The sequence below is a fragment of the Rhipicephalus sanguineus genome, chromosome 6 (assembly GCF_013339695.2).
Source record: "Rhipicephalus sanguineus isolate Rsan-2018 chromosome 6, BIME_Rsan_1.4, whole genome shotgun sequence".
Classification (NCBI taxonomy): Eukaryota; Metazoa; Arthropoda; class Arachnida; order Ixodida; family Ixodidae; genus Rhipicephalus; species Rhipicephalus sanguineus.
Window position 1 is genome coordinate 115,011,043 of NC_051181.1, and position 15,843 is coordinate 115,026,885.

Below are 15,843 nucleotides of genomic sequence, written 5' to 3' on the forward strand. Positions count from 1 at the left end.
CGCAGACAACGCTAATATCCTCTTGTTGCGCTGCTTGTTTTGGCATCCAAAGACAACGCAGTAGTGCCCAGACGAGCTCTTACACGGTGAAGCGGCGTGAACGGGTACTTTTTCGCACTTTAAAGCCTCAGAACTGCAGCTTGCCCTGTTTACTTGGTGCTGCCCGCGCGCGCCTCGGCAGCCCGGTCAGCCTAGCGTCTGGGTGCGAGAGTATCCGCTCGGCTCGCCAGCAGCCTGGGTGCGAGACAGGCGTGCTCTGGTGTATAAAAAGTATGCTTTTTATTGAACATGTTTAATGTTTCTAGAATTATCTAGCAAACCGGCGTCATTTCTAGACGTCGGCTAAACCGTTGTTAAAGAGCCTTATCATGATGCACAGATTACAATAACTTGGTCAGGATCGGGCCTAATCTAGGTCGTGTTCAATCGTGACTGAAAGTGACCATGTCATCCTGGTACAAGATATCTGTTCCTTGGAAATAAGCTCAGCAACAACAATGCTCACCTTGAAGATGACATGCTGCCAATCCCACTGCTTGAGTTTGACTGTGCAGTTGCCAGGTTGGCAGATGGGGCTGCTGCTGATGATGTTCCTTCTGCTCTCGCTAGTGAGGGCAACGTGTTGCTTGAGGTAACTGTCACTTCAGCAGCAGGACTAGGTGCACCAGAATAGGATGTGGGAACATGGCCGTCTGAAGACTGTGATTAAAAATTGAAGACGACAAGGTAAGGAGACATACCTGGTTGGCACAGCAAACAAGCATTGACCCTACCTTTGAACATGGCTGTGTACACTGTTTATCTGGTGTTTTCTACACAAGTAAGACTTGAAAACTCAATGAGTTTAGATTGGTTTGAAAAAGAAAAAGAAAGAAAGGCGCCGATCACAGTGAAAATTCCTTTTCAAGAACTGATGCGTTGGCTCCTACACGGAGTATTATTTAACGTGTAGTAGATATAACGTTGTGAACAAGGCTCCAAGTGTTCACACTGCTGTCCACTATGTTAACACGGGGAAAAATAAAAACAGAAATCTGAGCCTCCTCACCGACTGCCCCTGGCTCCGGTGCGAGCCAGCAAGGACGATGACGCTGGATTTTCCTTGAGTGGAGGGCAGTGCTGAGGGTCCACCGAGCCCCGATGATGTTGGAATGATAGCAGGACCCTCCTGGGTTGGCGCAGTGCTCGTTGATGCAGCGGCAGTGGGAAGCACGCCCTTGCGCGTCGACGACGGCGCGGCTACAATGATGGGAGCTCGGGTGACCTCGGCTACACGTCCCGTGCTTGTGAGCAGGCTGCTCCCGGAGGCCCTCGAGAGGCCCAGCCGAGGGGGCAGGAGAGGCGAGGGTCCCCCTTCGCCTCCGCTAGAGGCCTGTGGTATGCGAGGTGCCCCAAAGAGCTCCTGGCGTGTTGCCGTCGGTGTCAGAAGCTGAGGTCGGTCAGCTAGTGGCAAGGCCTGCGTGCGTATGGCGGATTAATAGGTTACGGTGAGAAACAACAGAGTCAAGGCAGAGTTGCCTTCGGAGTGTCACAGGTCATTCAGTGACAAGCACTGCACCAGAAGAACAATAACAGCAAACTTTAGTTTACACCTAGGGGGGCAACACTCATAACAGCACAAAGCTATACCTCATGGTAAAATTCACGGACAAACGGATGGTGGTTTTGGACACTGTGAAATCACCCAGACTTCCACACATATACTAACACACTTCAAACTGCCATGAACCCGCACTAGGTTTCAATAAACAATTGTAGCCCATAATCATCAGACGTCTGCACAGTGTGAAATGGAAGTCGAGGCAATGCCGATTTGGCAATCCAAGATAAGTCCCATGGAAGATGACAGTTAATGATACTGATTAACAAGGTAGTGTGTTGGGCTAGCCGGTTCATAGTTTTACAAAGGATGTGGCACAAGATGAACGTCACCCAAGAGATATCATTCAATGGCCATGAACATTAGAAGTCAACGTGCTGGCGTGATGAGCAGTGCAGAAAGTGAGCCAACACAGTGCATTACCGCTCGCTTCAATGTGTCTCCGAAACTGTGACAACCTCCAACACTGGCTGCATCGCAGATTGCCTGCCCTTTTCCCTTCAATGCCACAGAATGTTGGTTTTAAGTGCTAAACTGCAGTTCTCTAGCCCAGCAGAGGCAGATTCCCGTACCTGTGCCAGTGGCGTGCTGAAGGGGTCCGGAGCCTGGCAGCCCAGGCAGAGGGTAGAGTCCGAACGCTGGAAGAAGGGGTGTCGACGTCCACGGTTGCTGCCAGCAGCTGCCGTGTTCACCGAGGCACCCTCCGCTGCACCCGAGGCACCCGCCGCAGTGTCCTCTTCGCAGCAGCTGTCCATGTCTACCTGCATGGCCGAGCCACCTCCACCAGCCTCTTCCTCAGGGTCTTCATTTTCATTGTAGTCCTGCACGAGGGTTATTTTTTGTTCTCAATGCGTGGCAGACAAGACCTACTTGTCATGCAGGCCATACCATAACACAGGTGGTTGACCGATCGACCAAATTGTCTGACACACAATAATGAAGGGATAGAAGTTGCGTACAACTGCACTGTGTTCTTTTATGCAACATTTAGCATTCTCCCCCCATACAATGTAGCTGCCATGGCCATCCCACAACATTTTGCTCACAGCAGGGGCAGCATTCTTGGGCCATCACTTTCACATGTCTTCCCACTGACATGTAGTCAAACATAACCGAGTGTTCCTGGCACCGTGCCAAGATGCCATCTTTGTTCAGCGCCAAGAACACTGTCTGCCACAAAATTCTACGGACCCAATGGAGATTCTCACAAAATCTTGCAAAAACAATCCTAGTCCCAAAAATTACCACGCAAGAACATTTCACTCAAGGATTAAAGTGAATGTTGGATGTTTACGTTTGGCGATATATTTGGTGCAGATTCATCGGGTAATCCAACAGACAGGATGTTCTAGAAATCGATTAACTGATGTTATGACTTCAGCCTCTGTTTAGCCCAAATTTACAAAAACAGACCAAATTTCCTGAAACTGAAACCATCGAGAGAAGTGCAAATCAGAAGTGCTTACCTCCGCATACCATGGATCCAGCAGGAGAAATCCATCACGCGGTGTGTCCGAGTCATCCGCTCCCGCACGCATAAAGTATATGAGCGCGTCAAAGACATATGCAACATGTTTCAACGAAGCAACATCCATCACTGGCAAGGAGTCGAAGTGCTCGTTGTTGTGAGCACGCATCAGCGACAGTGCGTAAGAGAGGAAATCCCTCCTGGCAGAGACTCCTTCCGAACCTGCAGCACATGAAAGTAACACTTGCTTTTTCTTCCCTCAAACAACCAACAAGCTCGTGTTCCTACAAGCTGCATATTCACACCTACAACCTAAAAGCTGTACATTCACACGACAAAGCAAATCACGATATGACCTGGTGCATTTGCACATCATGAGGGCATACATCACCCATTCTTGTCATGCTCATTTTCTCCCAGAAGGAATTTATGATATAGCCTAATGCCAAATCCCCGTCGGAGATTTTTGATAAAAGAGTTACCGATTGCAAAATGCCTTCAAACGACAGAAAGTTGAGCTAGCTGGTAAGCATTCATCTCAAAAGAGGTTGTGTGTGAAAACACTGACAAAGAGAAGAAAACAAGACAGCACAAACATGAGTTAACGCTCAGTGTTTGTGTTGTCTCGTTCTTGTCTCCTGCATCTATGTTTGCATGCCCGCCCTTCCTTTGTAATGCAAAATGCCATTTGAGAGACCAAGTTGCTCACTGAATTGAAATGTGCCCACCAGACTTAGCGGCAAATGTGCACACTGTTAGATTGGCGGCATCAAGTGAACGCAAGCAGCATCTGGTGCTTTTGCACTGTCGGCCATTCATTGATAACACCAAATGCTAGCTGCTAAGTGATCTACAGCATTTCATATCATATGTCACACGGTTGATTTGTTCATCCCATCCATCATGTTAATTCGGTTTCACCAGCAGAACAGCATAATCCAGGGGTCTCAAACATGCGGCCCACGGACCTCTTGCTAGCGGCCTGGCTCGCATATGACTGTCTTCGTCCCAGATTTCTTCATTTTTTAAATAAATATGTTTATGAGCACAGACGTCGGTTACCCATTACTAGAAAGCGCACACCGTGCCATTTCTCTCCTTAATTGACGACATTTTGAAGAAGTGCACATCGGGTACCAGTGTTGATTATGAGCTTGTTGATGTCATCTTTACGCAGGATTCACGATTCACTGTGTTCAAACATATGTTCACAACTTCAGCTACCACAACGGTTTAATGATCATCATGGGTGTTAGTCGTCGTGATGGAAACATGACACCAGGCGTCAACATGGGTGCATCCACGTCAAATGATGCTATAGCTGCCAAACACGAACAGACGTTGTACAAGCTCTCATATACCATTACACAATAAGCACTACTTCTGCGAAGACACATTTCACTTTTGGGTTACACCGATTCCTATGACGGAGGAATCGGCCACGTTTTTTTTTTCTTGTTTCAGGCTCCATTTCATGACCACAGCAATTGCAGGTGGGCAATGGAGGAGCCTTTCGTCTGGTGTGTTGATGCAATTCGTAGCTTTATTTTACTGCACTGCATTGAACTGGTGATAGTGTGGGACCAGGGCAGAGTGCACACAAGGACGGTACCAAAAGTGAATGACAAAGTGCGGCAGCTTCATGGTCTACCACCAAACGCCTGTAAAAGAGCATCTCCAAAAATGTTCATTGTGGACCGGTACACAGCTTCTACCATGCAACAAACTTCTTTAAGGGGAGACGCGGGTCTTTTTTTTATTTCTTTTATTAGCTGGGTGAACTGAACGAAATTTAACAAACTTATCCCATTTTTTCTGCAGATTCCAAATCTCTAATTAGATTTTTGGTAGCTGTATTAGTACAAAAGATGTGCAATCTCTAAAAGCATATTTCTTACGGGAATTCTTGGCAACTTTGCTTTGTCAAACACAGAAACAAAGTATGTGGCAAGGCTGCCAGAGAGCTGGTTTAGCCGGTGATGCTAATCCGATTGTCTTCGAGAAACTTTGAATGCAAAATAAATAGACGTAAATGTGAGTGAGATTTTTTTGCTGCATACTATTTCTGATAATCGAGAATTATAATTTGGTGAACAACATTATAAGAAAATAAATAGCATCACCGGCTAGACCAGCTTCCTGGCAATCTTGCCACATACTTTATTTTTGCGTTTGACAAAGCAAAGTTGCCAAAAATCCCCGTAAGAAATATGCTTAAATATGTGTTAGAAATTGCACATCTTTTGTTCTAATGCAGCTATTAAAAATCTACTTAGAGATTTTGAATCTGCAGAAAAAGCTGAATAAGTGTATTAAATTTCATGCCATTCACCCAACTTTTAAAAAACCATTTTTTAAGACCCACGTCTCCCCTTAACTCAGCCTGGTGCCCTTTGTCATCAACTTACCATAGGTTGTAAGGCGGTTCCTCCGGCGGCCGTCCAGGCTTCCAGCAGCGACCAGTCGGTCCTCAAAGAGTCCCCTCCTCGCACGTGGAGCTGCCAGAGTGCTGCTTGGGTCTGAGTGGTTGCTCAGGGCACAGCCAAAGCGAAGCTGGGCTTCTGTGGAGTCCATGACAGCCACAAGCCAGTCCCAAGTGGGCTTTAGGTGGAAATCCAAGTAGGCCTGCCGGAGCAAATTTAATGCTCTTAAAGGAGTACCGACACAAAAATACTGTGTCAACAACACCAAGGCTGGAAGCCAGATGTGCACAAACCCAAGCTCAGTGCAGATTATGGTTTACTCACTTGCATGTTGAGTGTGTCCTGGTAGGAGACCTCCAGCATCTTGGGAAGTCCGAGGCCAGCCTGGTTATCTTGCAGAGAGCCAAGAAGGTCGGCAACCTGACGCAGAACTGCCCCGAAAGCTCGCGCCAGCCCCACGGCCGTCGTGCCGGGACTCAGCTCGGGCGCAAGAGCAGCAGCGGCAGCCACGGACGAGCCCGAGCTGGCACCGCTGGCTGCCGCCGCAGCCACGGCAGCCGATCGGCGAAGCGAGCCCGGGTCGATGTACACCAGGCCGCCCGTCCCTGCCAAGGAAACCGACCCTTCCCAGAACGAGGCACACCCCACTGTCAAGCTACGCACACCGCAAATCTCGCCTCAAAAACCACTGTGTGCCCTTTATCATTCTTGCCATCATCGACACATCTATGTTAATTACACGGGGAGAGGCTTCTCCCAACATTCTCTGATAAGCACCAGTCTTGCACGAGCCAATTTCATCTTGCGCCTCCAAATTGACTAATTTCATTACACTGTCCAATTCTCCACCATCATCGACTATGCTTCCTTTCCCTTGGCACCTGTTCAATACTCTAACATCATGGTGGCACTAAGTGAAACGTTGGGCTTCTGTGCACACCCTAATCAATTTGTAAAAAAATACACACCAGCAATGGCAAGCAGGCAAGAAGTGTAAATCCTCACATAGTGTTAGGTGAATAATGAAGTCTCTCTGCTGCTGTGGCAGCAACTTAATTGCATAAATGTGCTTTCTCACAGTATAATGCCCATGTTAAGCATTTTCTGTTTGCTGAGGAATCTATTCACGGTGAGCGTTGCCACGAGTGAAAACAAGCATCCACCATGGCTGTGCACTCTTGACTCCACAGTGATGCAGTTTGTGCACCACCCTAGTACTTTAGCACCTTACTGTAAGTCCTCTGCCAAAGGTATGAAAGCGAGTGCACATATGTGACTAAAGAAGTGTTACTCACTTTTCTTCTTCTGCAAAAATACAACACTGCCACAGCAGCTTTTCTTTCGCCATGGAAAATTGGAGGCGGTCATGAGAGAATAACACTACTTGGCTAAGGCAATTGCTTACACAACAAAGTTTCTATTTCAGAAATGTGCACAGTCAACGTCCGATTTTTCGGCTCCCTAGGGACCACGAAGTCGTCAGAAAAATCGGGCGGTCCGAAAAAACGAATTCATGCTTTTTGTAGTGTTAGCTACACTTGCCTAGCCGGAGCCGATTTCGCGTGGGTCATCATGAGCCGTGCTGCGCATGCGCGAGGATGAGTGCGGAGCCGGCATCTTACGCGCTCTCTGCTACCGCTGCGCGCGGCTCGCCGCTGCTGGTGGTAGAGAGCGGGAGGAGTGGCGTCGTGGCCAGGCAGACAGACTGGCGCTGGCGCGCGCGACTCGCCGCTGCTGCTCTGCACATTCGAGAGGGGTGACGTCGTAGCCATGGCGCGCGTAGCTATTTGCCTTCGCTGTGCAGTTGCCGTCTGACAATGCGCTGGTGCCGCTTCATAGCGCCTCTGACTGGCGTTTGCAGGTGGGTAACGCCATGGAGAAGGAGAGCGCAAATGCTGCTCAACGGCGCAGAAGAGCTGAGAAGCTTATGTCATCGGATCCCGAAGTAGTTGCCTGGCAATTAGCGGTTCAGCGTACGAAGAATGAACAGAGGAAGGCTAAACGTGCTGCAGAGACACTGGAGGAAAGGGAGGAACGTCTAGCAAAGCGGCGTCGCCAGGATGCTGAGCGACGTGCCCGACCACCTCTGCAGCAGAAACAACAAGACACCGTCGATGACGTCAAGGCTTGCCGATCGACTGCCTATACTGTGAAACTTAGCGAAAGCGCCAGTGCGACTCGGACCTTCGAGACGGACTTCGTAAACAATCCGTTTGGATACGTGTGCGATGTGTGTGAAAGTCTATGGCACATGAAAGACTTGACGGCGCTAAGTAGTGCCATGCGTGAAACGTTGAGTTTAGTGGCGGCGCCTGAGTGGGGTGAAACCGTGGCGCGGGTCTGTACAACGTGCAAGAACTTTCTCGTTAAGCAGAACATTCCACTCTTTAGCGTTACCAATGGGTATCGTTACCCAGCCATGCCACCAGGTCTACTGGTTCTGAACGATGTGGCTGAATGTGTGTCATTGGAGCAGCAGTAAGCATGACAATCAAGCTAATCCTAGACAATCTGGAAAGCTCAGAATAATCAGCTGAACCTTTGCTAACGCTACGTATATCCTGGCATAGCCGAGCTAAGCCACTGCAAATTTTTTATTCTGCTCAAGCGCTAAAATCACCACAGGCACGTCCGAAATAGCTTTAGTGCCTCCCGGTACACTTATCAGGCATTTTGGTGAGAGCCCAGGCTCTCACAAATACATTCGGTACCTGCCGCGAACCCCACTTAACTACGTGCCAACCGCCCATTGCAAATTTGCGCCTCGTGATTAGCACCGCTGATACCAGCAAAGCGCGAAATAGATTACGGCTCTCTCGCATGTAGCGTTTGGAACCGATGACGCGGAACACAGACTGTGGTGGAACGGCAGTCGACTCGTCCGGCTTTCCCCAATCCGTGTACACACGTAAACGATGTGCGCACACATCACCGAATCTCCGCCGATACACAGCATTTGCTGCCGTGTGAAGCCGATCATTTCTAGTTGTGCGCAGCACACCGCCAACTAAGCGGTCGCCGTCACTGTACTGTTGCTGTACCGTACGCACACATTTGTCATAAAAGAGTTAGTGATGCCCACTCCGTTCCTGACCAAACACGGGTGCGGCGATGGCGAGCTGGTTTCGTTCGTGAAGGCAACGCGTCTGTGCAGCGCACTTAGCGGTCTCGCACAAAAAGGCATCGTGAATGGCGGCGCGGCATGTTTCGATTCTTGCCTATTAAGGGGGGACGTGGCTTTCGGTACCAACTTTCTTATTTCTTCATGGATTTTGATGAAAATTGGCACACTTATTTGAACTGTTTTTTTAATGCTACTGTAGAAATTTCATGAATATATCTTTACAACTTTTTGATGTACAATATATTTCACCTTCTGCTCTTGTTCCGAGTCCGACTCGCTTAAAAAATGCGATAGGAAACTCGTTCAAAGTGCCATGCATTCTAAGATGTCTGATTGCGGGCATGACATTCTTAGATTTTTTTATTTGCAACAAAATTTTTTTTAGTTTTCATTTTTCATGAGGTGATTGTGCAACAGGCATCGAGGCTTTGTGCAACTCGTCAAAAAGCTAATTATCAAAAGGCCATACTGAAAAAGCAAGAATGTCACGCCCTGAACTGTGCTTCAAGGAATATAGAAGAAAAAACGGAACTGAAATAGACCCAGCGGTCAGTGAGAAATCAGCGGAACAAGCGAAGCAGGAAGCAAGAAAAGTCGTTTTGAGAAAACGGCTTTTAGTTGTACCAACGATATTACTTCATCAAAAGGCACTGGTGTCGTAATCTTTTGAGTCCTTCGTAATTTGCAGTTTCTTGAGTGCCCTGTCTTTAGTTTGAGGTGCCTTGCTTCTCTAAAACACAAGAAGATTGTGATCTTTAAGGTGTTTTATAAGGTTGGACCTCCTGCACATGTGGCCTTTCATCTGTTGTGCCTTTGTTTTCTTTCTTTTTTCTTAAAATCCTTTTCTGATATACAAAGAACATGTAGCATGAATGTTAAATGAAGTTATGAGGTGGTGTAATAGACATGACAAAAAAACAAGATATTGTAATGCAAGTAGGTCATGTACTATGATGATTTGCCAGCTTTCTTGTATTCATGCTCTCATTAACATAATTAAGTCTTGATTGCAATTGATCACTGAATCATTTTTATAGGATACTAAGAGCGGCTCTCATCATGACAACCTATCCCTTCCTCCTAAATAACAGGCAGTTATGGCCAAGACATTGGTGGAATAGGAATTCCTTAGCAGTTTATTCAAGACGCGAACAGGGCAGATATGAATTCATCTCCCTGTTTCACTCGTCAAGCTAATTTGTAAACCTCGCCTGCGATGCGCTTCATCATTCACTCGGTCGCGGACACGGTTTTCTGCGAGGCTATTATTTTTTCAGATGATTCATGAGCGCTTACGGCGATACCAAGCACGGCCCCAAGCGCGCCTAAATTGCATCACCAGTGCTTTATTTCACCTCTAAGTGCTCGGCCGCATAGTCCGGGAAGTCGGCACGCGATGTGCTGGGTGGCGGCATTCGGTGACGATGCGCAATATGCCTAGGTGTGGCGACGAAAAATATGCGCGCAACGTGTTTGGCCTCGCATTTGGGGACGCCGACGCGCGCCCGCTGCGCGACGAGCTTGGCCGTGGGGTCCGCTGCCGATGCGTAAAATGACCATCCGCTGTACCGAGCCCGCGGGGGAAGCGCTTCGTTCCTTGCGAAGAAGCACACTGCCGCGAGTCCGCTAACGCGTTGTTCTTGCCCGCAAAGTTCGAGGTTCGTCTCGCGTGCCGACGCCGTGAGCGGAGTTAGGCCTAGTGACGACTCCGAGCAGTAGACGCGCCGGCCGCGGTGCCCGATGTTTCAAAGTACGTAATGCGTGGTCGCGAGTACAAAGAGTCGTCCTGCGATCATCTTCGTCAGGACGTCCGAAGTGCGCATAAGCAGAACCTCCAACCACGGATTCGATGAGTCAACGCTGGAGAGTCGGTCCGAGACGCGCGTTTGCGATGTTCGCTACGAGTGCGGCGCGCCATCGTAATCCCACCGAGCTTCCGCTAGTAGCTCCAAACTAAAACGCAGTTCTTGTTCAAAGTTATCGTCGAACCGTGAACACAGAGCGATTGCGAATACGCAACGAAGTAGCACGACTTTCGACAGCCGTGAGCTCGAGACGCACGAGCTGCAGACGACGATCTCCCGGAGCGAGCATCGGACCAATGGCGAGGCGCGCTGGGGCAACATGGCGGACACGGCCAATCGGAGGGCTCGAAACGACCTTCGAACATTTGCTTTTTGTGCGCTTGTTTTCGAAGGGAGGAGCCAGCTGCGGCGGGGAATTTGAAGACGGAGAAATGAGCTTTCCGATGAGCCCAAGATATCGGCGCCCGGTGGCATCGTTGCGGAGCTATGATTTTTTGAAAATCAGTGTTTTTTTGCGATTTCCCCAATAATATTCGCCACCTCGGCAGGCGCAACAATTTTTTTATAGCACTTCTACGCGGTTTTCGGTGAAGATATTTTGGAATCGGATATAAAAAGGGCTACAGAAACTGAAAATGTGATTTTCAAAAAATGGATTTTTTTGCCATTTTTCGCGATACGAAAGCCGCGTCACCCCTTAAATGTGTACAGTACGCATCCAACTGCGCTAGGCCACATGCACTACCGAGCCGTAAACTGAAGATGCTTATCGTAAGGGTTGTCAGCGATTAAGTCGTACCGGCACGTTTGCCGCCTGCCGCCATCACGCCTTCGTGCATTTCCTCTGCTTATGCGTAAAGACATCGCCGTGCGGTGCTGTGGTAACGGCCCCTTTGAAGTTCTTGTCTGCTTCACCCCATGACACTTCAGCATTGCAGCAAAGCTGACTTTCAGACTCTGCTACTGTCGCAAACAGTTTGAGTCGCGAAAGCGCTGGTTCGAACCTACGAGATGATAGACGCGGCAAAGGTGGGGGCTTCAATTAATGCCTTTCGGACCTGCAATTGGGGCAGGAAGTCCGAAAAATCGGACGCTGAAGAGTTTCCGCATCTGAAATTTGGAAGTTCTTATACAGTGACGTCCATGGGGCTGGTGACGGTGCCGTGAAAACGTCCGAATTTTCGAGCATGTCCGGAAAATCGGGCGTCCCGAAAATCGGCAGTCGACTGTACATGATATTGGAGTGAAACATGGTAGTCCCTCCCAGGAACACGAAAAGTATTGTGTGGACACCCAGTGAGGAAACTCAGCCTTTCTTCGAAGCGCTCATATGCTTTGAGAACTACGGGCAAACCACGTAAAAGACAAAAGCAATGCTCACCGGAAGAGGTGACATGCGAGCGGCCAGCGGGGTCTCTCTGGCGCAGGGCCCACTGTAGATGCTGGGGGGCCAGGCTGCCTGGACGCGAGCCTCCGAGGCCCCCCGGTCCGCCACCACTGCTGGACGGTCCCCCTCGCCGCTCCAGCTGTTCATCAAGCAGTGCCAGCTCCTCCGTGTCAGGCTCGGTGTCGCCCGCCTCACTCTCCTCCTCTTCTTCCATGTTGGATGATTCAGCAGACTCGTCCTCTGCAAGCATTAACAGGTGTTCAGCCTGACACGCAGCAACCTCTGTCTCCAGACAGATTGCACCTTTAAAAAATTCAGGAGCCCTTGCCGTATCGGGAAATGGGGGGGGAGGTCGAAGCTTTGAGTCTGCATGCCTGACATAGTACTTTTTCTTTTTATTGCACTGCGCAATGCTCCCAGCAAATGTTTCCTTCCTCCATGCAAGGAATCGGACCTTCATCCACATGCTTAGCAGTACAACACTTCAGTTGCTACAGGCCACAACAAAGGTTACACGTTCATATCCAGGCCACAATGAAATGTGGCAACGAGAAATGACAAGTCACCTTGATAAAAGACCAGACTGCCATATCAGAAACCACTGATCGCCGAGAAGCCCACAATTGTGACAGTATCAATTATCGGAAAATGGAGCATACAAACATGCACGCGATCGGCGCATCTCCGTGGGCTGCATTTCTGTACGCTAGCTGGCGCCGGGTTTTTTCGCATAGAACGCCGCCACTAAAATCTGCGAGTTACAAAAGCTTGGTTTAAAATAATGAAAGCTGGACCCTTAAGTTGCAACAAACATATTGACATGCGTACCGGCATCGGACCCTGCCGTGGCACCAGTTGTGGCGCTCCGCTGGGCGCTGGCATTGTCTTGGTTGCTCTGGTACGATGCACTGTCAGGGTCACTGTCGCTGTCACTCTCTGCACAGAAACCCTTCGTTAACAAACACTTCCACTGCCTTCTCCAGTCAAAAGTGCGCACACGCACAACTCTACAGACCTTCGTCATTGTGCTCATGGGCTGGCGTGCCATCATGCTCCGAGGCTTCCATCCGTTCGTCCCGCTCACTTTCCTCGTGATCTGGATCTTCGCCAACAGCTCCATCCACGACATCAACCTAATCGAACCACAAAAACAAATGAATGATCGCAAACCACAAGCAATAAAGCTAGTAAACGTATCCTGGATTTACAAGTGTGAACTAGGGGCGCGAAAATACTTGAAAATTTTAAATGCCAAATTTAATAGTGTCCCAGTCGATTCAATCTTTGAAACGCTTAGCAGCAATGAATACCGCACGAAACGAATACTATAGAGTGCTCACATCTCTACCGTATCAGACAGGCCCACTTTGCTGAGCAATTATTAGCAACATCTACGTAGCTCCTTAGGGGCTGTCAGTGCAATTTGCTTTAAAGCCACATGAAAGTGACTCGCTGCACTGGCAAGTGAAACAGATTTTAAGGCGTTACACCCATTGCAGCACTTCTCTGCTGTGTAAACTCTAACAAAGCCAGCGTCACTTACGCTTGCCTCGTCGTCATCCAACGCATCCCTGAGCCCCAGTGGCTGCCTGGCAGACAGAGGATTTTGGCCCAAGGGTGGCTCAGCTGGTGATGCCACCATCTCTGGTTGACTGGCACGGGGCACAATGGGTTCAACAACAAATAGCTCCTCGCTTCCCTGTAAGCACCGAACAAACGTGTATATCTTCTACTTAGAACATTTTTCTGGCACTGGCTAATATAAACGCATATCCAGTTAGAGTGTTGGCAATGCCTCATAAATGGGAAGCACCCCAAATGTACAAATTTTAAAAACACAAGTTAGGCTGCAATACGTAACATTAATTTATTAAATATGTGACTCCAGGAAAGTGCAGCAAATACTTACGATCATGTGCTGTTCACATAAGAAGAAAGAATAGAAGACATTCAAAAATATATGTTCAAACTGCTCTTCACTTCAATTTCTAACATCCAATGGAAGTTTTCAAGGCTGCAGCTCATAACCGTTGTGGAGTAAAAAAAAAAAATCTTCCAGCTTAATTTAAAAGAAAGTGCCTTGTTCCGGTAGACCACAATTATTGGCCAAGATGTCACACCGTATCACACACATTGGGATGCGAACAGCCAAAGTATAAATTCGGAGGTCGAGGTGAGACACAGAACGTAAATTATCACATGCAAAACTTACAAAAATGCTGAGGAAGTGCTTACGTTACACTGAAAATATAAAATGAAAAAATATTATAAAATATACCACATAAGGCTCGACCAAATGGCACATAAAAGCTGCAGCATTCCAATTTATAAAAAATGTGACCTACAAAAATTTTTTTTGCCCACTGAGATAGCATCTTTCCAAGTAGGTGCCCCAAATTCACTTTAAAAACATCACACACTTTTGAGCTCGCTGTAGTGAATCTCGGCCATATGTTGTAGGAAGCAGTGCAAATACGACCTATAATGGTGCCGCTGTCTTGTGTCATAGACAACACACACATAAACCAGTGAAACGCAGTTAACTATTTCTTAATAATACTCAAGGAAGGCCCCTTCTACATCCCTTTAGTACTTTTATAGAGTATATGGTGATGGTTATATTAACTAAATTAATACAAACATCATCGCTTTGCGTTATTTTGCTGCAAGATACAAAAACATGCTTTCCAAAGATCTATAAATTTTAACAGGTCATGGCGTAATACGCAAGTTTGTGAAACACAAGGTTTACCAAAATGAGCATGAAATGCTTACGTCACACTGAAAAATGAAGAGAAAATGTATTCTGAAATATAGCAAATTTTTCTACTTACACTGCCTAAAGGACATGAAAAATTCGATGTTCTGTCTGGAACACAAGCTACATATATAGCTATATATATATATATATATATTATATATATATATATATATATATATATATATATATATATATATATATAAAGGAAAGCAGATGATTTTTCAAGGGCTCGTTTATCTTTGTTAGACACAATATTAATGAGAACTAACAGACAATAACGCCAAAGAAAGTACAGGGGGTGTTATCTGTAGTATTTAGAATATAAATGTGAAGAAAGTAAAGTGGACGAAAAGATGACTTGCCGCCGGCAGGGACCGAACCTGCGACCTTCGAATAACGCGTCCGATGCTCTACCACTGAGCTACGGCGGCGGTCATCCTCCCGTCCACTTTCTGGGGTATATATGTTGATTTAAACCTAGGAGTGTTAGTCAGCGCCAATCGCAGCCATGGCGGCGAGTGTGGAACACTCTTTTTTTTTGCCTGTTGGCGTCACGTAGCACGTGATCTTTATACGAGTTGGCAGCTGACCAATAATCCCTCGCATACTACCTGAAGGCATTAAGTCTGCCAGGACGAGACCCTAGCTATGAATGAAGGAAAGCAGATGATTTTTCAAGGGCTCGTTTATCTTGTTAGACACAATATTAATGAGAACTAACAGACAATAACGCCAAAGAAAGTACAGGGGTGTTATCTGTAGTATTTAGAATATAAATGTGAAGAAAGTAAAGTGGACGAAAAGATGACTTGCCGCCGGCAGGGACCGAACCTGCGACCTTCGAATAACGCGTCCGATGCTCTACCACTGAGCTACGGCGGCGGTCATCCTCCCGTCCACTTTCTGGGGTATATATGTTGATTTAAACCTAGGAGTGTTAGTCAGCGCCAATCGCAGCCATGGCGGCGAGTGTGGAACACTCTTTTTTTTGCCTGTTGGCGTCACGTAGCACGTGATCTTTATACGAGTTGGCAGCTGACCAATAATCCCTCGCATACTACCTGAAGGCATTAAGTCTGCCAGGACGAGACCCTAGCTATGAATGAAGGAAAGCAGATGATTTTTCAAGGGCTCGTTTATCTTTGTTAGACACAATATTAATGAGAACTAACAGACAATAACGCCAAAGAAAGTACAGGGGGTGTTATCTGTAGTATTTAGAATATAAATGTGAAGAAAGTAAAGTGGACGAAAAGATGACTTGCCGCCGGCAGG

The 15,843-nt window shown here is 47.5% G+C and overlaps 1 protein-coding gene across 11 annotated transcripts in view; it reads right to left on the reverse strand.

The window, feature by feature from the left end:
* Positions 1–15,843, reverse strand: part of LOC119396219 (E3 ubiquitin-protein ligase UBR5) — a 116,607-nt gene that overhangs the window by 34,400 nt on the left and 66,364 nt on the right. For 9 of the 11 annotated variants that reach the window (XM_037663328.1, XM_037663322.2, XM_049417005.1 and 6 more), the window contains 10 exons: positions 13,351–13,506; positions 12,823–12,940; positions 12,636–12,743; positions 11,802–12,047; positions 5,816–6,114; positions 5,477–5,693; positions 3,067–3,290; positions 2,173–2,421; positions 1,049–1,456; positions 506–699 (listed from right to left, as the gene is read on the reverse strand). In XM_037663328.1, coding sequence (XP_037519256.1) covers positions 506–699; positions 1,049–1,456; positions 2,173–2,421; positions 3,067–3,290; positions 5,477–5,693; positions 5,816–6,114; positions 11,802–12,047; positions 12,636–12,743; positions 12,823–12,940; positions 13,351–13,506 — 2,219 coding nt within the window. The remainder of the gene's footprint in view (positions 1–505; positions 700–1,048; positions 1,457–2,172; positions 2,422–3,066; positions 3,291–5,476; positions 5,694–5,815; positions 6,115–11,801; positions 12,048–12,635; positions 12,744–12,822; positions 12,941–13,350; positions 13,507–15,843) is intronic. The other 2 variants (XM_049417006.1, XM_049417001.1) reach the window with 1 other exon arrangement.